Here is a 26,890-nt window from a genome sequence, read left to right on the forward strand (position 1 = left end):
CTCATCCTCAGATGAAGCTCTGGTAGAACATAAATGGCAATGTTTCAGAGGGCTGTGCATAGAAAAGCTGGCCCTACTATTACAGTGAGGTGGCTGCCTAAGATAATGAACCCAGGGGATTATATTAGAAATACATGAGGAGTTGGAGCACACAATTGTCAGTATCCTGCTCCCTGCATTTCCTAAACTAGCCTGTTGCTCTCAGATATGGTGAAGGTTGTTCCTCCATTGTATGTTGGGCAAACCTTGAGGCTGATCCAGAAACTGCAGCTAGTAAAAATTACTGCAACAAAAGACCTGACTAGATATTTTGCATATAACATGCAACCTTATTCAATCTTCACTGGCCCCAAGTTCATTTATGATCCCAGTTCAAGATGCTGACATTAACCTATAAACTGTGGAGGGTGAAGCTGGCAAGACCAAAAGTGAGTCTGAGATCAGACAGGATCATTATAAAAAACACTGTTCAGGTACCCTTAGCATCCCGTCCAAGGCTGAGAAACAGCAAAAAGTCCATTGCCACAAAAGGTGAAGAAAGAGACACAGGAGTTAAACTCTGGCTAGATTTCTGGAGTCTGCAGTAGTTGTTCATCATTATAATAGCTTCTTTCTCATCTGCAGAGAAGGCAACTTATCTATCTATGCCACATCCTGGTATCTTTTGCTGCTAAGTTCCTGAGTATATTTCCAAGAGAGAGAGGTGCATTGCTTTGCCCAGATTAAAGTTCTGAAAACAGCACCTTCACAGTTTAGCATCGTAGTATCTAAAGTGTCACCTCTTCTCACTCATAGCCTGATTATCTTCAAAAGCAATATTCTGTGTGCCCTCCCACACTGAGGAATGGCCTTCTTGGTGACAGTCCCAGTATTTCTAGACCTGTCAGATTCTTGGCAGCTGCCTAATTCTAAAGCTAAGCAAGATTCTCATGGACATCTCTTTGACAAAATGCATTGAGAAGAAAAGGATGGCATTCCAAGAATTTCAGTAACTGAACTCTTTCCCATTTAAAATTAATTTATCCCCTAGAATATCAGGGTGGAGTCTTTCTGATTTTCTTTCTAACAGCCTTTTTATGATACAGCGAGGAGGCAGGTCTTTTCACTGATCATGGAGAAGCTTGTAGCTGGCTGATTACATAAGGGTCTCCTGAATCTTTAACAATCTGAAAACAGTCATTACTGGAATATCCTCCCCCCCTAATTTTCTTTTCCCTTTATCAAGCAAAGAGAGTTTTATTCTTCATGGATATTAATCATTTTAATCAGCTTGCTGATTTTCTGTTGGGGCTGTTGCTTGTCTTGCTCTAATATACTACATTTCAATTATTGCATGTTATTGCATATTTTATTTAGAATTTGATGTGATTTTAAGCAAATTGCCTTGGGAAAACCTAATTTTGAAGGGCAGCAGACATAGTTTAATTCCATTCCTACTCCAGTGGGCACCTCTCTGTAAAATTGTGGTGAGCAGTTTGTCTTTCGCCTTTGGCTGCAAGAAGTCTCTTCTGGCCCTGAACTTATGGAAATGTAAACAAAAATTCTCCCTTCATAGCCTTTTTAAACAACTGCTAACAACAATAATTGCAACACCAAAACCAATTGTGGAATCACAGAATGGAAGGGACCTTGGAGATCCCCTAGTCCAGTGCAGCAGTCCACTAGTGTAGCATCCCCAACAGATGGCCATCCAGCCTCTGTTTAAACCAGGGTTTCTCAAACAGAGTTTTGTGAAACTCTAGGGTTCCATGAGAGGTCACTAGGGGTTCTCTGGGAGATCATGATTGATTTAAAAAGTTTGGGCAACTCCACATTAAAGAGGTAAGTTTCATTCTTTATGTTTAGTTTAAGAACACTGTTAATGCATATACAGTATGCAGGCCTACACATGAAATGAATATAATAATTTTGTAGCTTCTGGCCTATGTTTGAATGTGCAGGGGTTCCCCGAAGCCTGAAAAATATTTCAAGGGTTCCTCCAGGGTCACAAATTTGAGAAAAGCTGGTTTAAACCTTTCCAACAAAAGAGAATCCACCAACTTCCAAGGCAGTCTCCCCAACCAAAATCTACTTCCTTGTAACCTAAGTTCATTGTGTCTTTTTCTGTCTTGTAGAACAGCTCTGAATAATTCTGCCCCATCTTCTATGTGTCAGCTCTTTAAGTACAGCTATCCTTCCTCTTCATAGTCTTCTCTTCCCCATGCTAAACATTCCTGTTGTCTCCTACTATTCCTTATGAGTTTTTCCCCCTGGGCTCCTTCTCTTCTTGATTGCCCTCCTTCCTATAATCTTGTCCCCAGAATTGAATGCAGTAATCTAGGGGGTGGTGCTGATCAATGGAAAATAGAAAAGAACGGTGACTTCTGTTGATCTTGATGGTAAATGTCTGTTGATGCAACCTAGGATTATATTTGTGTGTTGGTTTTATAGCTGCATCCTGCTATTGGCTGTTTAGCAGGACACAGGGATTACTTTTGCACACACCACTGCCCAGTATGGTTCCTCCCATCCTACATTCATGCCTTTAATACAAATGTAGGACTTTGCATTTTGAAATTCACCATGTTGGTTTCTGCATGTTGTTCCAGCTTGCCAATGCCTTCATGAATCTTGATACTGTGCTAATTTTGTGTTGTCCACCTATTCGATTATCCTATTTTCTAACCCTTCATCCAAGTCATTTAAAATATGTTGAACACTGCAAGACCCAGGACAAATGATATTCCATTTGACAGTTCCTTCCAATCTGATGCAGAGCCATGGACATATTCCCATATTAACCAACAGTTTCTTTAAAAAGCAGAGGGGGGAAAAATCAAAATTAAAAATACATTACAATTAAAATCCTTATTGAATGTATAATGGAGTGCAGTTCTGCTAGTCCTCTCTCACATGTTCCTTCTCCCCCTCTCTCTTTCTCTTTCTCCTTATGGTCTTTGAATGGGGAAGTAATGAGTTGCCATCGTTTTGTCACATTACATATGTTAAAAGCTGGTACTGATTTCTGTTCATCAGATTCTTCTCTCCCACCTACCTGGATCTACTCTTTAATGAGCTGGGAGCCAATCAATAATTCATTGCTACATGAATAACTGGGGGATGATAACTACTTATTTGGAAAGATGTAATCAGAGCTTGTTCTCTCCTTTACTTATCAGCTCCTCCTAATTCCTGGGTAATCCAATAGACCGAAGTAGATGTCAAAGAAAACCTTAAATGGGAAGGTGGGCCGCATCAGCATATACAAGATAGAGTATGATGATTCCTCATGACACAAAGCTTTTTTCCGTTATGAAGTTGCACAGTTCCTATGGTGGTGTTAGGCTGGGCAGCTAGTTAAAAAAAAATCAGTATGTTTAGTCCTGATGACACATTTGTTAAGGTGGGGGGTGCTCTGTGGAACAGGGATGTTACCTCATAGGATGGGGTATTCCCTGAGAGGAAATTTACATTCTTTCACATTAAGACAATTTAATCCAAACTCTTTTCAGATACGTTTCCAAACTTCATTGTGGGGGTGGACTGTATGCAACCATTCTAATTTGTTCCATCAGTGCAAGCTTCTCCATACATACTGAAAGGATGTGTATTTTTTAGCATCTGTCAAAGTGGTGTTGACCCATGGTAAGCAAATAAGCAAATAAGCCAGTGAAATTCTGCAGAGAAGATCACCCACTATCTGCCATGCTTTGAGAGGACAATAGACATGGATTTTATTCATACTAATATCCCCCAGATGTCTAAGATACCAGTTCCCATAATCCCTCTTTGGCTGTAGTCGTGTCAGGCTCATCCCAAGAATGAGGAGTCAGTCCATTCAAACTCCAGTTCTTTATTTGCTCACACCACATAGACAGAATCTTGCCAGACTAAAGGTACTCTAACTAACCTAAGGCTAAGGGGAAATAACCTGGGAGACTCTAGGGCGGGGCTATCCTGAACCTCTTCATTTTCCCAGCATTGCTCCCCAGACTTATCTCCTCCACGTCCTTGGAATGTGCTCCCTCCTTCCTGGGAGCCAGCGGCACCACCGAAATACACCACAAGTAACCGCCAAAATACACCACAAGTAGTCAGATTTATGAAAGCCCAAGTCCCAATACAGCTGGAGAAATACAAGTTGGAAAAGATTGGTATGCTCTCTTTTACTGTATATGATCATGAAAAGACTAAACTATGTACTAAATCAAATACATCTAGTTCAACACTGCAGATCCAATGCTAATCATACACACATACCCACACTTCAGTTGATATTAATCCCATTTACATGACATTCAACAACACAGTGTCTCTAAGTAAAGAATAATGGTGAGGAGTCTTTTGGCACCCTAAAGGTCAAGCAATTTATCGTTCTGTAAGATTTCTCAGACTCAAACCTATGGAGTCTTATCCTGAGAGAGAAAGCTATATATATCCAGAACTAAGAGCAGGAGAATATTGTAGTACAAGGAAAGAAAATGAAATGCAGGGGATGCTGTACAGCCATTAATTCTACAGTTTAATAAAGATATAGACAGTGGCCATTCACAAACACTTGCTGGAGTGATGCAGATGTTGATGCATTGATAAGATGATGAACATGTACAGTGTGGTTAGAGAAAACCACCACCACCACCTTAATCACTATTTAATCAATGAGATGTTTAAATCTCTTAATGAATTCCAGCTTTGTGGTTCACAATGAAATGGGCCTTTGGAATTCCCTTCTTCTAAATTGGCTTCTTTGAGGTTAAGAAGAGATTATCTTGAGGAGCTGAAATATGTCTACTCCGGCTTTTGGATATTGCTATTTATAATACCCGATTTGTGTCTTTTTATTCTTTTGCACAGGGTCTAACTAGGTTTTTTTTCAGGATGATCCATTGAGTCATCCTGGCTCATTTCCATGACTAGACCTCTAGTTTTATACAATTTAATTCCACCCCCGTTTGAAGCCATTTCAGCTACTCACTATCGCCGTACCTTCCATCAGTAAACTTCAGTGTTGGTGGCTGGCCTTTTACTTTGGAGCGCTTAGAAGGAGTTGTGCTTAATCTTTTGCCTCTGTGGTCAAATTTGTCATCTAGAAGGGGAATAGAAAAAGTTTCTGCTGAGCCTCACTCTGCCACGGAATTGCTTTGTGCTTTTGTGCAATTACTTCCTTGCCTTGGCTGCGTCCTTCTGCCATCACTGTCTCCTGTGACTCATAAAATGGGTCTAACACTGTTGCAACATTTTATGCAATAATGTGTACAAAGCTTTTTAGAAATCCTCTTAAGAGGAAACTAAATATTGATTATTATTCATACAGCAATTATTGTTCCTTTCAGGGAAGAAGATTATTGCTGTCATTAAAATTGCTAGCAGCATCTAAGTGGTTATATTTAAACACTTGAAGAAGGCCTGTCGATTGGATTAACGTGGGTTTTTTTTTTAAATGATACGTAGTTTCCATTCACCTCTATTGTTTTCTTGGCATCCCGGTCCTCATCCCTGGAAACTATATTTCTATTAAGCAACCCTCCTGAGATTCACTTATTTCTAGGGTTTGGAGGGCTGCCGCCCACCCAAATTACCCTTATCCAAAGTAGAGTTCTGTACAAATGGCTTCTCAAAATTATTCCTCCTTTTCGTGGAACAGAAATTTGCTGAGACAATTTAATTGCTCTAAAGTGAGAAGAAATTCTCTAACAGTGTATTCGAGTTGGTGATTGCCATAACTTTTATATAGCATTATTTTTATAGCATACACTGTACATATGGGCATAATCACTCTGGATTTTTTGCATCATGAATGCTTTTATGCAATCTGCTTATGGGTAATAACAAACATGGACCAATGAGCAGACACTTCTTCAAAATTAATGGAAAAGGCATTAAGGTTTTTTTTTAAAAAAAAAATCAGATGTAACTAAGTTGTAGGGTTGTTTGTTTGGTTTTGGCTTTGTGCCTTCAAGTCAGTCTTGACCCCTGATGACTGCCTGGACAAGTTTTTGTGGCAGGATTTTTGGAAATGGTTTGTCACTGCCTTCCTCGATTGCATACTCATGGCCATCATCTTGACTTTTTTTTAATCTACCCTTGCAGATAACTCTTGGAGTGATTGACCCAAAGTCCTGCAACTGGCTTCCATGCCTAAAGAAACCCAGTCTAGACTATAACTAATCTAGCAGTTATTTGCAGTAGTCACATGAAGCATATATAATGTACGGGTTGGAAAATGCATGTAATTGGGGTAGCTGTAGAAAGTATATTTAGATGGTCACATATAAGATATGTGGGAAAATATACAAAAGTATCTGTGTAAAAACAACTGTGGATTTGCTGTTTTCAGTGTTTAACTAAAAAAAAATGGAGAGCTAAGACAACATGGAAGGATATGTAAGTGTGTGCAGCACTGACATAAACCAGAGTCTGCTAGGGATAAGTGGGGTGGAACAACTGAAGATGTAGTGAAGCATCAGTGTTCTTTTTTTTCTCCAGTCTTCCTTGTCTCTGAGGAATCCTTGATGAGAGGGACCCCTGAAGCTGGGGTGAAACACAATGGAAGTCTGAAACACAAATCTTGCAGGATTAAGGATCCTGCAAGGTCTTAGGCAGCTAGCAATAGCTGTACTCAAGGTAGGGTTCCCTTCTTGCCCCATCACACTATTTAAGCCTCCACCTGGCAGTATTTCAGTGTTCCCAGTAATTCTGGGGTAATGTTATGTTGCTCATAACCACCCCTGAGTATGACTTTGGGTGCTTCCTTCTAGATCTGGTGACCCTAGTTGTCTTTTGGAATTCTGCATACCACCTCTTTGTACTGAATGAACCATATATATAAATTTACTAAGCATACAGAGGTCTTGAGTTCAACCTTCATCTGGTTACAGCTGAGAGAATTCTTGCCTTAAACCAACACTGATTGGCAATATTCCTTGGGGTTTAAGGCAAGAATCCTCTCAGCAATAACCAGATGAGGTTTGAACTCAAGGCCTCTGTATGCTTAGCATATTTTCTTTTAACCAGGGAAGATTGCTCCTTTCTTTTATGTTTTATATTTCTGCATGCCTCATGTTTCAACCAAAGAGGCTGATCTTCCCTTTTGTTTCTAAACAGCCTTATTCTGTGTCAGATTGGTGGGAACCATCTGACTCTACTATTTGCTATTTTTGGGAGTTCATAATGCTTTTTACATACCTAAAACAAACAAGATGAACCCCTGAGATTGTATGAGTTGGGACCTGGGGTGTTAGTGGCTTCCTTATCAGTTATGTGAGTGAGCAGAAGACAAGATCAGTGACATTCCAAAAGCATAAAAAGAGGCCTGCTGGGTCCATCCAAAGATGTATTTTGTTAATATTCTGTGTCACCCAGTGACAGACTACAGCTATTTGTACCTCATAAGCAGATCATGAAAGAATAGCCCTCTTCCTAACCCAAGCTGTAACATTTGATTCTGAATACAGCAGAAAGCTGTCGAACTAACAATCACTAATGAATTTATCTAATCCCTTTTGAAAGCTACTGAACTAACCATTAGCAAATACATTTAAAAAAAAACTGTAAAATTTCATTTATGTCGGTTGTAACCTGGATATTCTCCCCTCTGCTGAAACAGCCAGAAAGACTGGTATGAGCATTTCAGCATTTTCGGCTATGACAGCCATCAGTTAGTGGTTTGATTTATGTACCAAATTGGTTGAATTTATCCTATTCCCTCCATTTTTTGTTTAGACCAAATCTGTTGCTTTGCATTGTGGATTGAATGACGGCTGCTGCCTCTAGCTTTCATAACACAAGATATGCATAGCTCACAGCAGGTGAGCTCCATCAGCAATGCAGTAAATAAATAAACTGGAGGAAATACGTTACTGCTTTCATATCCAATGTCTAAACCCATTTCAGAATGAAGGCTGAACACGGGGGGGGGGGGGGGGGGGAATGCCAGAACCTGAATGGTCTGCCTGCCACCTAGAGATGCCACCAAGGTCTAGCATACAAACATTAATAGAATGTCTTTAGAAGGACTTGGTGCATTGCATAAAATCTCAAGAGCAACCATGAAAAGAACCTTTTGATTCAGCATACCTAGGAGGGAATCTTTGAAAATTCTCTGCCCTTAAATATAATTGATTTCAACCCATAGCACTGGAAAGCCTGTCCCTCTGAAAACCTCCATCCTTTTAAAACACATTTTTGTTCGGAGGAAGACACAAGTGCAGGAAACATTATTCTGGGCTTTGGAATAAATGCAGGCAGCTCACAAATGACCAGTCTTCCAATTGTACCCAGGATATCACAGCCCTGTGCAGCAGATGATCAAAAATATGATTTTCCCATATGAATAACAACCCCATGGATGTTCTTTCTTTTTTCTCTCTCCTTGCCTTCAGTGTTTTACTCATTGCAGATGCTGGTTTTGAACAGGCTTTCCTTGGTTCTTTCTCAAACAACACAAATAAACTATAACAGAGAAAAATCTGGTTGCATGATGTTCTGTAATTAAATGTTTTATTACTGTAATTCACTTACTTGGAGCAGGGCAGTGTTTCATATTATTATTAACAATATTTGAGCATTCAATATAGTCATCCTTTTCCTGGTTATATTTGACTGATTCAGAAGATAATATTATGATGTTGATATATTAAGTAGTCAGTACACTTTTTGCACAGTTGTATTTCATAGACAGTCACTGTTTTCCTGTACTTTTATGTCACTCCAATGTATTTTTATGATGTTGTAACTTTTTATTGTGTTAAGTAGTGCATAGGCACCAGAAGTAAGGGATTATCTGTTTATCTCCCTATCTCCATTCCTACTTATCATAATGGCATTTGCAGGATCAAATAGGTCTGTTAGAAAGAATTCTGAAAGCAACAGTGAAACGTTTCCTTGTTTCCAAGAGGAGCTGAGCTTGGTTCTTGGGACTCTTTCCTCCTATTGCAAAGAATGTGATTTCCACCCTCCCTCCCTACATTTAATGCACAAAAGCTAGCTTGAGTCACATCAACACTTGTAATGGGAAAGGACCTTCTTTTGCTGGATGCAGATTAGGCCCTGTAATATATCCCATTTCTTCTAGACTCTAGCTCCTGAGTTGACTGCCTTGCTCTGTCTAGAGACAAGGCTAGCCTTGTCTACTTATCACCACTCTGCTAGAAGTGGCCTACTTTCTCAAGCTCCAGAAGATGGGAATCTATCCAGCCAACTATGGTTCAATTTGATTTGATGCTCACAGGTTCAGCTAAGCAAAGCAAGCCTAACAATTGTCTGGGCCACCCCCCGCCCCAATCTGCAAAGTACATTTTTGCACAGCATATAAAAAACATATGTAAATCTCCTTTGTAGACGCTATCTCTCCACTTATCTTATTGTGATACTAAAAGTCATCCCCATAAAAATAGCTATTACTGTATTTTATTTTGCTTTCATAGAAACAAAAATTGAGATTGATCATATCTGTTTGTTCCAAAGGGGAACCCTACATGTCGAGATAGGCACTGGAAAGAGAGGGGGAAGGAAACAAGGAAGCAAGCTAATTTGTAGTGAATTCCACCTCCATGATGTAGTATCCAAAGTCACAAAAAATTACAATTCTTTGGGTAATATTCTAGAACAATTTACTCTGAAATAAATGCTACACTGGGGTTCTGATTTACAGAACAGGAATAGATTTTAAAGTAACATCAACAGTCATAAATAGGCACTGAGCTTGGAGGAAAGAACGCATCCCTTTTAATCAATCTTTAACTAAACACCCTGTTTTGTATGAATAAGTGTGCCATCAAAGCAGGTTAACTGATCAGCATTCAGCCCTCTTTCATAAGCCTTGTTATTTGGTTATAGCTAATTCTCCTTGTGCAATGTGTGCTGTTCTGAACAATAGCTTGGTTAGGAAGCAACTTGTTATTGACAAAAGAGCAGTTATTGCTATAAGCAGACTGCCGACAAACCACAACTTGGCTGATTTACAATACAGACCTAGACATGGATTTCCACAAGTTGTATCAACCTTTTTCTTTCTGTCTGTGTAACTAATTTCCTAACAATCTCTTGAGTTGCTTTTGATGCTCCTAAATCTCATCATAGTCTGTTTTCTTCACAGTACCTCCAGATGATCCAATCATTATCGGAGGACCTATCATCAGCCTGCGAGCTGGAGATCCACTGAATCTTACCTGTCATGCTGACAATGCCAAACCAGCAGCATCTATCATTTGGATGAGGAGGGGAGAAGTAATCAATGGAGCAACCTATTCCAAGGTAAGGAGATCTGACATTTGGAATGGGGAAAGCAAAAATACCTTGGGTTTACAGTGTTTGCCATGTGGAGTTCTTTATGGAGTATTCAGATCCATCATTTTGGAAATTTCAGCCCACATTTCTTCTATCACACAGCTCATGGCATCACATACTGTATAGCATTCCAAGTGGATCATTCATCCAAGCATTGAATCGAGACCTACTTAGTATCAGAAAAGAGGTGGAATTTTATGCTGTTTTCAAAGAACAGTAGAAGTAGAATACATGGGCAGAGTAACGTTATTTTCTCTATATCATAATATAAGAAGCTCAAGTGATACGATGTAGCTGCTCAGCAGTAAAACCAGAATGGGTGAAACAAGATACTGTTTCATATAGTGCATAATCTTGTATTAAATCCAAATTATCAATAGGCATTAACCACTACAGCTATATCAAACTCCAGTCTATTTCTCAATGGGAGATACTAATGGAAAAAGAAGGATGTTGTTTTTATGCAGTGCTTGCAAACAGAAACCTGCTGACTACTGTTGGTAGGGATATCCTAGATTAGATAAATTCTTGGTCTTGTCTAAGCAGGTTTTCTAACACGTATCAATAAAGGCATGTCAAATATTGCTTGTATTTAGTAACTGAAACAATAACATTGGATACTGAAGAATTTCATTCTGGTTCCATATTTTACAACAACTAGAAGTGATCTCCACCTCTCAAACTAATATGAGACTTGGAACATAGTTATCTGCAAATTTTGCACGTCTCCAAGTTCCTGTGATGCAGTTCTCAGCTCAGCAAATATACCAAAATACATCGACCAATGAGTATTCTAGAATGAATTGCATTTAGAAATGATAACTTCAACGCAAATACATTTAGAAACGGTGTATTTTGCAAGAAAAGGCATTCAAAAACTGTATTTACATGTGAATGTTTATGTGGATTTTTAAGGCCAATTAAGTTGGATATGGGAGAAGAGATCAAATCAAATCAAACCTTTATTATGGCTTCTGGGCCAGAAAGCACATCAATAAAATACAAAGACCTGTAATTATTAATAAAACTTTTTAAAAATGATGATTGCTATTTGTACTACATTTAGTATAAAAATGTATTTTATGCGATTTTATTGCATTTTTTAAAAAAAGTTTTATTAATAATTACAGGTCTTTATATTTTATTGTTGTGCTTTCTGGCTCAGAGGCCACAATAAAGGTTTGACTTGGAGAAGAGGTGTATGATGTCATATGCAAAAGCTGTAATGGGTTGGGGGGAAAAACATGGGTTCTTCGTATGTTCAGGAACACCCACAACCTTGATTCCACTCACAACCACTTCCACAAAGGCTGAGGTGATGCCAGGCCACTTTGCAAAATGGAAAAAAGACCCAAATAGGGAGACACGCAAGGATAGAATTGTAAAAGCAATGATTTTGGATGAAACAAACATTATTCAGGGCAAACGGTCCCCCTTGCAGCTGCAGAGGCCATAAGCTAGACTGTACACCTTCCTTTGGTCCCCAGCTGACCATTTTGCCAGTATGACACCAGGCTGTAATTTCTCAAAGAGTGCTTGGTGCCTGAGTGCAACATTTATATTAGTTTTTAAGAGTTTTATTTCCACTGCAAAGAAAACTCTGCTGCTGAAAATGCCACCAAGGTGCCTCTCAGGCAGGCAAAAAGCAGGAGACTTCAGGAAGCAGAAGCTGTGGAAAATAATAGCTCTCACCTCTGCATATTATAAGCCGCCATCACAGAGATGTCAGCCTCACCTTCAGGCCTTTTGGCACAATTTTTATCTTTGACTGCCTTGAAGTTTTTATTATTGCAGGAATGGAAATCTAGATTTATACAATTTTGCTGTATATTTGTATTTAGATGGCAAGAATGTGCCACTTCCTGATGAATGTTATTGCTAACCATTGGTGTGGCTGATTGAAAGTGAGAAGGCAGAAGGAAAGAGCTTAGATATGTAGCAACAGTCACGTTGGTGAAGAGTGCTCAGCAAGGGAGCTCAGCTGCAAACACCAAAGATTGCTCTGAACTGAATCTGATCACTGGTTCAGGTAGTCCAATACAGTCTGGAGATTATGTGAATCGTAATTCATCCATCTGAAAGGCATGTAGTTGGAGGGGACTGGCCTCTTCTTATTGGTCCACACTTGCTGGCTTCAGGCTTCTAGCAAAAGGTCTTCCCCTCCTCACTGGAAATCTTAGGGATTGGATCTGGGACCTCCCACTTGATACAGTTGCAATGAGATTCAAGAATCACAACCAAAAAGCGTCAAGTCCAGAATCAAAGAAGGTTTGATTGCACATGATGAAATTGCCCAAGTCCCAGTTGGTCAGGAGATCTTCCTAGTTCTTGCTGAAGACAGCCAGTCACCACTCTAACTGGGTGGGTGGAGCTAATCCAAGACCTAGGGAATCCTAACAGATGGGAGAGATTTTCCCAACAGGGGTTTCACTATATGTGGCAATTGCACACCAAACTGGGACCAGCCCCATATTCACACCAGGTCTGTGCACAGGAACTGTATGTGTTGATCCTTTGAATAGCAGATATTCATTTCTCTGAGGTGATTTTTTGTTTGTTTGTTTGTTTTAGTTTTCTCAGGACAAAGTGCTTCTGCTTTTGTGAACATCATGTCTGATATTCTTTGGAAGTGAGCCAAAGAAAACCACCACATACACAGATTCTTTGTATACAATTTATAATTTAGTGGCAAAACATCTGATTTGTATGCGAAAGCTCCCGAGTTCAATGGTTAGCACCTACAGTAAACTCTTGCTGAAACTTAGGAATTGGAAAGCTGCTGCCAGTTGAGACTGACAACATTAGGCTGAACTGGCCAACAATCTGGCTCAGAATAAAGGCAACTTCTAATATTCCTATCTGTACATAGACAGCTTCTCTTCCAAGAAATGCTTGGAGGCCCTTGGTGAGATTTTCCCCTATTCCCTGCCTTCATAACTGCAGATATGGTCTTGTGAATGAGGCTAATGGTTCCAGAAGATAGGCCTATTTCCCATAGCACCAGTGAGCACAAATTGAAGAATGAATGACATGTTGATCAATTTACACAAACATGCAAAAGATCAGGAACAGAAGAAAGCACAAATATTATTTAAATATATTCCCTTACATACAGCCAGTTTGGTGTACTGGTTAAGGTACCAAACTAGAAACTAGAAATGGAAGACCACAAGATCTAGTCTAAGCACAAAGCCAGCTGGGTGACCTCAGGCCATCCACTCTCTCTCAGCCCTGGGAAGAAAAAGGCGAGGGCAAACCACTTCTGAAAATCTTGCCAAGAAAACTGCAGGCAGTTGCCAGGAGTCAACACTGACTTGAAGCACCCCACCCTCAAAATATATTCCCTACTATGTAAAATATATAGACCATCTTTTGGATGTTTTTGTCCTTGGCTAGATAGAGCATCTTTTGGGCCAGGCTGCTTCTACTGCCTGCCCTCATCCACATTAACCAGCCCCATCCTTCAGGCCTTCTGGTTGCTATCGCTGAACGCAGCATTTGATTTACGTAAGTAGTCTGACCTTTTCTCTCTCTGCCATCTGATTTGCCTGCACCATCCCAGGTTCTTGCTTTACTGCACCCAAATTCTAAGACATTTAATTCTTCCTACCACAAGCAATCATTTAGGAAAGAGCCTCTGGGATGACTGAATGCCAAAGATGCAGGAGAAAAGGAAGTGGGAGTAGAAAAGATAGACATGGATTTCTGAAAGCCCAACACAGATGGTGCTATTTGCACCTTGGTGTGCTCAAATCCCTTTTCTGATTTCTCATGTTTCTTTTAGAAGCCTTTGCTCACTCTTCCTCCACTCTCTCCATGGGTTGTCTATATTGACACAAGAAGCACATTTTCTCACTTTCCAAAATACCATGAGGATACAGAAGAGCAATTAAGCCAGGAGCTTAACCTTGCCTCCTGAAATTTCAGACAGCAGCCAATACTAATTAGAAACACCACTCTCTACCCTCATTTTGGGTGGAATTAATTCTGGTCTATTCCATTAATATGTAATTCTGCCTGCAGATTTTTCAGAGCCTGGTAGAAATATTTGTTTGCCCTCTCCTCTTTATAAGTCTACTCCCTTGTAGAAAAACAGTAGGATGCAACAGATCTCTTTCTATCATGCACATACCCAATTCCAGTCTGGGTGAGGCTATTAATCTCAGAATTAGGTTGCTAAATTGGTGTAACTCACATTCAGTATTTGTTTTACCCAAGCTGATGACTTCCAAATGGGTTGGGTTCCCAGTCAATATATCCAATCCATCTGTGATACAGAGATACAGAAGAGTATTCTTCAATGCTGTCCTTTTTCAGAGCTTCCTATTTGTACAATCTATAGGTCTATACGTACAGTCATTTAGAATTACTCCTGATTCTCCTTAAGAGGGGCTGTCATTACAGGGGCATTAAAAAAAAGCTATGGATTTCTTTTTAGATAAAAATACCTCAGCCTGCCAAAGTAAACTTCACTGTACCCTGGAAAGTAGCAAAACAAATTCTGTTGCTGTTTATTATTTCTCATTAGGAAAAAAAATGGCATAAAATTAACATAATAATCATTGTGCTTTTAAGAAAGTTATACGATAAATCATCCAGTATATGTAATGGTTGCCTATTCTAAAACACTATCAGACTCATGAGCAGGAATTCAAAGATATCTGATTTATTAAAGAATAGTATGCAGGATCACAGAGAAAGCTGAGAATGATGAAAGCGCGCCAAATTCAAACTAAAAACCCTCAGTGCAAATGAGATCCCTCCCCCCATAGAATCTTCCCAAGCTCACAACCCCAGGTGCTCCTAACGGTTTCTGATGGTCTGCGGGAAAAGTCCTTGAACAGAGAACATAACCCAAACACATTCCATTGTAATGAACACAGATACAGAGCTTGGCACAAGGTTTCACAGCAGCTCCCTCCCAAACAGAAACGCCCGTCAGCGCCATGGCATGTGAAACGTTACGATGTACAGTGCACATTGAAACAGTGAACATGACAGTATAAACATTAGATGATCGATGCTGGGTCATTTTTAAATACACCCAGACAAACATATTTGCAAAGTTTGACTCAATGTTTGTTGTTGGGCAAGTTTTTTTTTTTAAGATTTGCTATATAATTTTTAGATTTGCTATATTATATTTTTTTTTCTTTAGTGAAGGACATGTGGGGAAACAGATTTGGACTGACAAAAATTTCCTACTTTTAAAACTCTGTTCCCATTATGTTACTTCATTATCAAGAGCTTAAGAGAGATAATGATGGTAATAGAAGAATGTTCAGTATTAATTCTAAGTAGGGAAAACAGGTTTTTTTTAAAGTGCTATGAAAAAATCTATTAAAATTAATTAAAGTCCAATTAAATAGGTGATGTTAGTTGAACCCACCTTCCACTGCCTGAATCCCATTGTCCTGAAAATCAACCCAAATAGAAAGATTCTTTCTGGCTATAGGAAAATAGGGAATTAATTTCCTATTTCAGGGGAGGGTTAGGCTAGAGAGGACATGGACAATTGGAAAGGAAGACAAATGGGGGGAAAAGGAAGACACACTAACTGTCTAACTGTCTTGGCCCCTGCAACAACAGTTACAATGAAAAACAGCAAAAAAATAACGTACTTAGGCCTACATGTATATGAAATTACTTTTTCCAGAATCAGAAAGACTGGCTTTTCAATCACAATACATTCCCAACAAATCTTTATTTTCAAGAACATACGCAGCCCCTTCAAATCCATGATCACTGTAGTCTGGAGATCAAGTGACTCATCATACATTTCTGTAGTGAAATTTGGAAAGCGCATTGTTGTCAATTCCAAATTTCACTACAAGTCACGTGATCTCTAGACTACAGTGATCATGGATTTGAAGGGGCTGCATTGAAGCCGATGGCTAGAATCAGGAAATAAATAACGTAAATCTATTTATTCAGGAATCAGGAAATAAATAACGTAAATCTAGGCTGTTGAGTCTGTCGTTGGACGAGGGAAAGAAAGAAGCAGACAATTTACAAGGTCATGATACAAGAAAGTTTGAATGAGTACTGTTATGGAAACAGTCCAAATTTTTTTTTAAAAAAACAAGAAGATACTCAAAAAGCCAGACAATATTTTATTTTAAGGCTATGCATGCCAGATGGAGGACATGAGGGCAAACACGAGGACATGTCCTCCTTTTGCCAGACATCTGGTAACCCTAGTAAAGGTAAAGGTTTCCCTTGACGTAAAGTCCAGTCGTGTCCGACTCTAGGGGGCGGTGCTCATCTCCGTTTCTAAGCCTTAGAGCCGGCGTTGTCCGTAGACACTTTCCGGGTCATGTGGCCAGCATGACGACTCGGAACGCCGTTACCTTCCCGCCGAAGCGGTACCTATTGATCTACTCACATTGGCATGTTTTCGAACTGCTAGGTGAGCAGGAGCTGGGACGAGCAACGGGAGCTCACCCCGCCGCGTGGTTTCGAACCACCGACCTTCCGATCGGCAGCTCAGCGGTTTAACCCGCAGCGCCACCGCGTCCCTCTGGTAACCCTAGTTATGACATTAGTGCCATGTTTTGCAATAAGGACTTTTCTTCATCCTCACAATTCTCTGATCTGGACCCTGACTAGGAGTTTGTGTGTACAGTGCTTGGAAATCCAGCTAGCTACCCTTACAGGGTTTCAGAATCAGTGCAAAATCTAAGAGGACTTAAATAAAAATCTCAAACAAGGGGGTAGCAAATGCAAAGCTGAATAAAATCCTGTTGCAGAAGATGTGAAGCACTTTCGGCAGATTTAGCTCCTTGTGATGAATTCCTGATGGGAATTTAGGATAAGGGAAAGATAGGAAGAGAGAGAACATGCCGGCCATTTCTTTTAAAGAAAAACAACCCTCCCATTTCTTCCAACATGACATTTCCCCCCCTCCCCCAAAGCAAATTGCAGGAGTGGAAACCTTGATATGGATTGGATCACAATAGAAAGGAAATGTTAAAGCCCTTTAAAATGTATTCAGCCATTCTAATCTGAATCAAGCCTTCTGTGTCTGCTATTTATACTGTTTGGGGAGAAAATATCTCTTTGAAGTGATAGGCAGGCATAAGGTATTGTTCTTCCTACTGTCCAGGATCTAGTTTCCATTCTTCCTGATTCACTCTCCCCCGAAACCTTCCTTCACTGGAGAAAAAAGCTGGGTTTTTCACGAGGGGAGAGGTTGCTTGGGAACAAGGCTATTGGGAGCCATTTCCACTGGATTATTCCAATGTTTCAACGGGGCTTCCTCTCTTGAAAAGAGTGTGGTGGCAAAGATTTAGGAGCTTTCCAGATAAGCAAGATGCGGAGGAAGAGGAAGCACCAAATGGTTTCCTGGAAGTACAAGGAAGTAGGGAGCAAGAACTTTCACAGCTAAAGGAAAGGGAAAGCTCTTGAGCAGATAACAAGCTCTAGATTTGTCTATGGTTGAAGACTTTGTCAAGAAGAAAACTGGACTTATGTACTTACTTTGTAAGAAGGACTAGAGAACTCAGTAAACATCTACTTTTGAGTCATCTTTTTTTTTTTAAAAAGGAGTACCATTTCATATCTTGCTGAGGAATGGACTGATTTATTAGATCCCCTGCCCCTGTAGAAAAGAATCTCTGAAATTCTGGCTATTTAACACTGGACGCAGTGGTGCTGTGGGTTAAACTGCTGAGCTGCTGAGCTGGCCGATCAGAAGGTCGGCGGTTCGAATCCACATGATGGGGTGAGCTCCTGTTGCTAGTCCCAGCTCCTGCCAACCTAGCAGTCCGAAAACGCGCAAACGTGAGTAGATTAATAGGTACCGCTTCGGCGGGCAGGTAACGGCGTTCTGTTTAGTCATGCTGGCCACATGACCATGGAAGTGTCTATGGACAAACGCCGGCTCTTCGGCTTTGAAACGAAGATGAGCACCGCCCCCTAGAGTCGGACACGACTGGACTTAATGTCAAGGGAAACCTTTACCTTTACCTTAAATAATAGGATGGAGCCAGGGGGTGGGAGTGGATCTACACCAGGCAGCTGTCTGGAGTGAACAGTATTCTTTAAGCCACCATAAAAGCAAGCAAAAGATTCAGATCAGCTGTAACAGGAGATTAATTCTGAGCCAAGCTGCATTCACGCCCTTCTCATGAAACATTAGAAAAAGATGAAGCTTTAGAATTGGGTCTCTCCAGTGACTGCACCTGGACAACCTTTGGTATTTAGCAGTGTGAAGGGTTGGCACTGGAGTGCCATAGAGGCCGGTGCCCTCTTGAGATGCATACGAAAACAACTTCAGTGCAGCATGATAATCAGCTTTCAGATATTCTATTTTATTAATATGCATGGCCTGACTAACTAGATAGAATTAAACATGCTGACTGAAAGAGCTTGTTGAAAGAAATGATAAATATTATAAATTCAGATAGGCAAGCAGGTCCAGATCCAGTATGGCAAATTGGCATTTTCCAAGGCACCCAATGAAAATGTTCACCTGTCTTGGTTCTATATTTATTGATTTCTTTGCTAAGAACCTCTGATATTCAACAGATTGCTATCCAGAACTTTCTTTGTCCTGTGCAGTTTGGACTGGAAGATAATACTGCTTTGTGCCTGTTCCATCCAGAGACTGCAACATTACAATCCATTGAAAGCTCAAGACAATAACAGATGCTGGAAACTCAGGAATGACTGACACAAACATTACTCCACAATTTATTTACTTGAATGTGTATAACCCATCCTAAAGCATCTTAGCCTAAGGTACAATCAGAGAAATAAAGCAGTGATCAGTGCATATTAAGCACCTGTCTTTGCAACCAAACGCTTGGGTGAATTCACTTGGTGTGAAAATTGAAATCAGTGATGGAACCAGCGAGGCCCTTGGCAGGAGGGCATTAATGTGATCTGGGTGATAGAGCCAAAAAATCCTGACTTGCATCTCCAGATAACATGGTGCTCCAATCTTCCCTTGGCGGATCTTAACACTTGGGAAGAGGTACAGCCGTTGAGGTTCCAAAATGTTCCAGACTTTGAATGCCATCACTGATATTTTTCTCTCAGACTGAAAGCATATTGGTGGCTAGTGCAGTTCCTTTTAATCTCTGAGCCGGAGGTATGGAAACTGAAATAGGTTTCATGCTCTTTTCTTTGTGTTTTATTGCTGACCTTGTTAGCTTCAGTTTGTTCCTCCATTCAAGTCTCCCTTTTAATGCAGGATCAGGCTAGTGTCAGTCAGTTTTTGCAGTTTCAACGCTAAAGGCTGGTCCTGTTCAAATAGCCTATCCTTTTTCAAAAGTTATTAATAATGTGTTGAAACTTGCCCTTCCATTTCCTACGTATTTTTTCCCTCCAAAAGAGGCTTTGCTTTTTTTCTGTTGTATTCCTCAGGATGCCTCAGGATGCCCTTTAATGATGTTTGAGGATTACTATTTTTTTTTTGGCTGGGAGCACAAGATATGGATGCTTTTATTATTTAATTAAAAACTCCCTCACTCTGAAGCCTTCTCTGGTTGTCCTGCTTAATGCAAGAAATAACCTTATGATGTGTCCCATTGGGAAGTCACAGAGGCTGCAAAGCAATGAGCCTGTAGTGAAAAAGAGGAGTTGATACAGAAATTCCTTCTTGCTTAGCACAAGAATCCTGAACCATCACCATTCCCTGAGAATCTCACCAAAGTTTCCTCTTATTTTGGGGGAAAAGCTGTAAAGCAAATTCTTTCCCAGGAAATTAAACTAGAATGGTTGGTTAAGTAAAATACAATCAGTGTAACACCAAAAGTAGTAACTAGTTCTTTGCTTTCTTCTGCAGACAGTAGTCCGTGATGGCAAGAGAGAAAGCATCATGAGCACACTTTTTGTCTCTCCATCTGACGTTGAGAATGGCCAGATCATCGTCTGTCGGGCTACTAACAAGGCTGTCCCCAGTGGAAAAGAGACTTCTGTCACCATTGACATCCAACGTGAGTGTGCTGGAGTGTGTTCATCTTTTTCAGTCAACTTCTGCCATTTTATTCCACACAAGACTCATGCCATACGCAGAAGGAGTCACAAATGAGATGACACATACATTTATTGTGGTCTATCGTCTTGGCCTAATCCAATTACCATGGAATGTTATTGGAGAATTACCAGCACCCACAACAATCAGTAGCTCCAGGACATTTTGGAGGGGGACGGGGGGAAGTCTGACAATTAAACTGGGACACCAAACTTATGTGAGTATGTCTGTGTATGCACACACTAATTTAGTTGTCCCCTGGCTGCCTTGTTTGGTGTTGAAATCAATCAGCAGAACAATGCAGAAAGGACTGCTGAGGTGACAGTAATGTTTAACTGGTGTTGTTGTTTTTTTAATCACCAGGGGATGGTTGATGAATTCTCAAGGGCTTTCAGTAATGTAAGAGATAGCTAGCAGAAATAAGAGATTTGTCTTTGCCTTGATGGAAAAGAAATGTAGATTTCTGCATCATAGAAGTTTTTTCTGGTAAGCATAAGATGGGCTGCTTTAGAAGATGCCAGAACAAGTCTCATATTCTTGAACGTCCCACATCTAGCAAACTTTTAATGTCATTTTAGCATTGAGTAGTTCGCACAGGAGGAATTGTTACAATGGACATATTAGGACATTTATGATAGATGTAGCTGTGAGTGGGAGAGTATGATAAATTGCTTATGTTTGTTTAATTGAAGAACTGGATGTGTTGTAGCCCTCTGCCCAAATAGAAAAAAGACATGGGAATTTGCTACCATTTCCTAGCAAGCCGTCTTTCAAGGCCAAGCCTTCTCAACCGCATCAAAATGCAAGGCAGTTATAGCCTAACTAATTTAGTGCTCTGAATGGCCAGCAGTTATTGCCAGATGAATTGTCAAGATTCAGAAGCGTCCTGAAAATGAAGGTCTAGAGCGAGACAGAAGGGCAAAGGTGAAGGTATGATGCTGAGTTTACAGGTCTTGATGGCACTGTTGTCCGTTGTTACTGAAGTGAGGAAAACTTACAGAGAGGGGTTAAGAATGTGACTTAGCTGGCTTGAACTTAAATTGCTGAGACATGGTTGCATGTCACCTGTTAAGAGCGAAACGACATAGTAGCTCTTAGTGGGGTGAACAAGACATCAGCCCAGAACAAGGGATACAGACATGGGAAGTATGTCTGGGGAAATTTTGGATGTATTATTGAATGCTAAGTTGTAAATGAGAAGGTGTAAAACTATGTTTAAGCAATAAACAAGGCTTACTCTCATAGTTATGCCAGTAATCTATAGACAGAATATGCTTGCATCATAAGGAAACAAGTAGACCTTTCCTTTCATTTGATTTGATTTGATTTGATTTGATTTGATTTGATTTGATTTTTTATTAAATTTATATGCTGCCCAACTCCCAGCAACTCTGGGTGGTTTACAAACTGTTAAAACATTTAAAAACAAGCAACAATGCCAAAAACACAAAAGCAACACAAAACAAAGGAACAGAGGTGCCAAAATAAACAAATCTGGATGGGAACAAGGAAAAGGAAGAAAGGGAGCATCAATCATCCTCATCAAAGGCCTGGGCAAAGAGCCACATCTTCAGGGATTTTATGGCCAGATTGCACATCTACTTTCTATGTTGTTGTTGTTGTTGTTGACTATTGTTTTCTTAGCTGCCCAGACTCTCTCTGGTGAGTGGGTGGCCATATAAATTAATTAAACATACAAACAAACAATTCTAACCACTATGATAAACTTGATTCTTAGCTCCATTCCCAGCACATTGTGCTAAAGGAATTTTTAGATAGTTCCAGTAGAACTTGTACATAGTTAATTTTTTCAGTAAATCCCTTTATCATTGTGGGGTTTTTTTAAGGCAGTACAAGTTACTCCATAAATCTCATCCTCCTTCCTTTCATGTCTAATCCAGCCTGAACATCCACTCCTCCTCCTCCAGCAGCACATCTTCAGCTGCATTTGCACATTCCTGCATCTGTATTTAACAACAATTTGCAATTGCAGGGTATTCAGTATTAGCATGCCAGCTGCTTTCCTGATTCCAATTAAAAACTGGCTGAGCAAATTCAAGGGCAGTAGAAAATTCCCCTCTCTTCCAGCTATACTGCCAGAAGATTAGCAGGCTCTCAGGTTGTCCATAGTATGTCCTAACAAAACTGGCAAGATAACACGAGATAATTGGGGGAGGAGGGTGATCTCACAGCTTGAAAACAGTCACATCAACTTCAAATACTGGGAAGTACAGTGCGGAACCAGAGCACCATTATGGCGTTCTGTACAATATGAGACATGAGCTGAATCATGAAAGGAAATGAAATTAGATGCAACTTTAAAAGGAGAGATTCGATCAAGTCAATGTTTTGCTTCCAAGCATCTAGTAGATCAAACTGAAAAATGAATAATAATAATAATAATAATAAATCTTACTATTAAAAGAGCCACCGATCAGATTCTCTGTTTAGCAACAGTGGGTGGCTGATGAAGAAGAGTATGATACAAATAACAAAGACAGGTGAACGAGACCACAATACAAAGTAATTCAAGTTGGGGATGCTTTGCAGACTCTTTCAGGACCATGGACAGGAACAGGGGACACATTCACTAAAACCATGCAAAGAGGCTATGTTCTGTTGTTCATTCATGGAAACATTTGCCAGGCAAAGTGGCACAGTTGCTCCAGTCTATTAATGGGGGAGACAACCTTGTTTTGTCAGGGCACTTTAAGGAGCTGTTTTGATCAAACCTTCAATAGAAGTTAAGCACTCTTAAGTTCTGCCCAGCCATAACAACTGCCTTTTCTGTGGACCCAAATTATATGTATGGAGGCTCCAGGTGAGCAGATTCAAAATGGATAGATGTCACCAATAGGTGAACAAATAAGGTTCATAAACAACATATATGTTCATATAGTTTCACTATGTAGTTGTTACCTTTGTGAAATTTCAGTAACCTCAAAAGTTACTTTCTGCCATTCCTTCCAGCCTCTGTCTCCAGCTGGAAGTAGGATGTGAAACAAGAAAGTCCTTTTCAATCTGGCAGTTGCCCTTCAGTGTGGAAGAAAAGGATGTGCTAAATACTGAACAAGTAGCAAGGATTCACATATTGCTTTTAGCCTGGGTGGGTCTTAAAATGTCTAAGAAACAAATTGCTCAGTTCAAAAGAAGCATGCAGGGGAAAAGCCAACCCTAACCATACACTTCATGGGCTCCTTCTGAAGTGACAATGTCTACAGATAGGATCATAGGGCAGCGTTCCAGTTTGAAAACAAAGCAGCATTGCTGAATCAGAAGCAGGGGCTCCTGATGAGCACATAGCATGCCAACTACCTTCCAATATGAAAGAGAGTGATTCCCTAAAAGCTCCCACAGTAGATTTATTCATTGGGGAACCTTAACTCTTTTAGCAACCTAAACTACCTGGTTGCTGCTCTGCAAAATTGGCCATTCTTTTTTAGGCCAATGGGGAAAACTATAGCATGGTCATTCCTGCTTTTACCATATGTGCAGTTTCAAATATTGGTAGTCTCAGTTTGAAATGATGTTGCCTTTAAGTAGAAATGCTACAAGAAATGAAACGCATGAGAGCTGAATTCATTCTGTGAACACATATTACCTTACAGAAATAATATTTCTTCATGGTTGAAAGGACATCATAAATATCTACACTTAGTAATACAAGTCACCTACTCTCTGCATCTTTCAAGGAGGACAGATTAAGGGAAAATCCATTTCATAAAAATGCAACATGGCTGGCTGAAATGAATCACTAGGGCTCAGAATGAAAGTACCCACCATTGGCCCTAACCTATTATTAAACTGCAGAGTACATCCAGCTCTTCATCCCACCCACCTCCCCAAAAGAGAAACCTGGGCTTTGTTACAGAGACTAAGCAACTCCAGCTGAAACATCTGTTCAAAGTGATTTTCATACCATCAGCCACATCAAAGCAGGCCTCCTGTGAGTAATGTGCCAGACATCACAAGTGGGATTAAAATCATGTTTAATAGCTTGATCTGCCATAAACTATTTATATAGCTAAAGCCCAGGGGCTATATGAAATCACATCCTGTGTGCCAGGATGGAGCAGACTGAGGTGACTGTTTCCTTGAGTCTTGCACCAGCAGCTTTCTCCTGCTCTGCTCACACTCCAGTGTTTAAGGTTGTAACTTTCAGGTATCTTCAGAAATCAGAAGAGAGTGAGAAATAGTAAAGCACTGCTAGTTAGATAAAGAAGGGCATGAATGCAATAAGGGGAGCTGGAGTGGAAATGGAAATTCAGTGAGACACACATTTTATAGAAACTATATATCAGGGAGAATTTGACATTGTGACAGCTGAATTTTAGCTAAGAGAGACATCACATGGGAAGGGCATTTGTGCCTTCTTGGTCTTGTGATGGATTCACTGAGTACCAAGCAGTCCTGAATCTTCTAGTCTTGACTTCAGCCTTAATCACAGAGGCTAAGACAGCTGTTAAAAAAACAGCTGGACAGATTAAAAAAAGAAAGGCAAGGCATCACTTCTCTGATCATAGAGTGGAGACACTTATTTAATGAAATATTTCAGACCTTGTCCATCTAATACGAGATTCTCAAGACAAGGCAGACAGCACCATCAAGAAGTAATGATCATACAAAAAGAAATTAATGGACAGCCAAATTCAGAATTAAACCTTAGGAAACACCTTAACACTAGCAAGAAATGTCAATAGTGGCACATGCCTCTTGCTATCCCAGAGGAACAATGTGCTGCAAGCATAATGCTAGTGTCCTATAAACCCAAATTATCCACCCAGTTTAGGCTGGATGCACCATGCATCAAGTTTAGATTGTTGCAATGTGCTGTACATGGGTCTACCTTTCAAGAGACTTGTGAAAGCTTGTGTTAACTCAGAATGCTGGAGAAAGATTATTGCTAGACATGGGCAATATTATGATCTGCCCTTCAAGGATAAAATGAGTTGGGTTAAGAATATTAGTATTGCCTACATTCAATAGACAATGAAAGTGAGGAAAGCATTTATTTCCAAGCATTCCCCCCCACCACATTTATTCAAGTTCCTTCCTCCAGTCTTATCGCTTGGACAGATGGGGTACCATGGGTTGCATCAGTAACCAGGAATAAAAATGGGGAGAAATCTTGCTGGGGGAGAAGCCTGGTGGACCAATTTCACCCTTGGCCAAAGGTTCCTTACCCTTGATAGAAATGACCCCAAAACACACTCCATTGTCCATGCCGCAAAATGTTGGCAGTGTGATTGCTTAAATTTGGCAGCGTAGCTTTCTGTGAGTTAAAGCAGAAAACATACAAAATATATAGTGTAATCCCTAATAAACCCTAATAAGCTTGAACAAATAGAAAATTCCAACCTTGTCCCCTTATTGCATCACTCTGTCTAGTATGATTGTCAGTCCCATCCTCAAATATTAAGTCCCTAGCTGTGCTTGCATTTCCACCAACTAAACATTTCCAAGAAGAAGAGTGAATTGGGTCTTTCATGGAAAGCCAAGGAAAAATAAAAGATGCAGCACCTTTCATGAGCTAAAATGCAGGGCCCAGCTCACTCTGTAGTTCTGCTACTTACAAAAGGCTGTGCATGAATGATCAGTCGCAACCAAATGGAATTCCATTATGCTGGATAAATATTTGTCTGCATTTATGCAAATTTAACTTGATTTCTGGGGTAGGAATCTTTAGTTTGCCTTTATAAAATCATTAGGAGGGATGATTTGATTTTCACAGGAAAAATCAAAGACTTTCATTTGTTCTTAATCTAAGGTAAAATTTGTTAAACTACTCTAGGGGGAAAACATACATTTAACAGCAGAAGGGAATCTGCTCTCTTAGGATACAAAAGGATCTGTTTGCACTTGCTAAGCACAACTACTATATTGTCAAACAATGGGGAAACTACTATATAGAAGCTTGATTCATACATAATAAAGGAAGGTGATTAGCAGTTGTTGTCTAACAATAGAGAAGTGTCAAGATGCCTGCAAATGAATTAAGAGTATACTAGATATCTCTGGGCTGTTATGGGAGCACATCTCATTTATATTCCAACCTGTGCCTGCCTTTATTGTAATTTGGATTGCACATTTTAAAAGGAGATTAAAGTAAATTGAAAATACCTATAATTTCTCATCATAATTTCCCAGCCAGAAGACAGGTGGCTGTACTCCCAACAAAGCAGTAGTCCTGGCTTGGTAAAATCCTCACTACTATAATGAGGGTGAAGTAGCAAAGAATAACTTATCCCAAGCCATTTTGACTACTACTATCCCAATATTTATGCTTTTCTTTCCATCCCTCCATCCAACTTGCTTTTGCTAGTGAGTTTCTTTCGTCTTAAAAAGCAGTCTTTTGGTTTTCCAATTTATTCTACAGAATCCTGCAGTTCTTCAAACAATATGATCCACCATAGTGAACTTTGCTAAAAAAAGAAAAGAAAAAATGGGTTGCCTATGTGCAGCTAGGCTTCCCTTGTAATAGGATGAGCAGATTATAGGGATTAAAGGATCCACTTTATTTTTCTGTAGATGCTCAAAATCAGGTCCAAAGCTGCTGTGAGTGGATATCAGTCCCCAGCAAAGAAATTTCAGACTGTATTCTTTTTAATAAGGAACAAGAATGCCATTGATCTCAGGGATTTGTCT

At 39.9% G+C, this 26,890-nt stretch overlaps 1 protein-coding gene across 1 annotated transcript in view; it reads left to right on the forward strand.

Moving 5' to 3' along the window:
* The window catches only part of KIRREL3 (kirre like nephrin family adhesion molecule 3), a 672,744-nt gene that overhangs the window by 513,774 nt on the left and 132,080 nt on the right, over positions 1–26,890 (forward strand). Inside the window, exons 5-6 of the mRNA XM_063310966.1 lie at positions 10,076–10,233; positions 20,057–20,207. Of these exons, the coding sequence (XP_063167036.1) occupies positions 10,076–10,233; positions 20,057–20,207 (309 nt within the window). The remainder of the gene's footprint in view (positions 1–10,075; positions 10,234–20,056; positions 20,208–26,890) is intronic.

This window comes from Candoia aspera, chromosome 9 (assembly GCF_035149785.1).
Source record: "Candoia aspera isolate rCanAsp1 chromosome 9, rCanAsp1.hap2, whole genome shotgun sequence".
In the NCBI taxonomy this organism is placed as follows: domain Eukaryota; kingdom Metazoa; phylum Chordata; class Lepidosauria; order Squamata; family Boidae; genus Candoia; species Candoia aspera.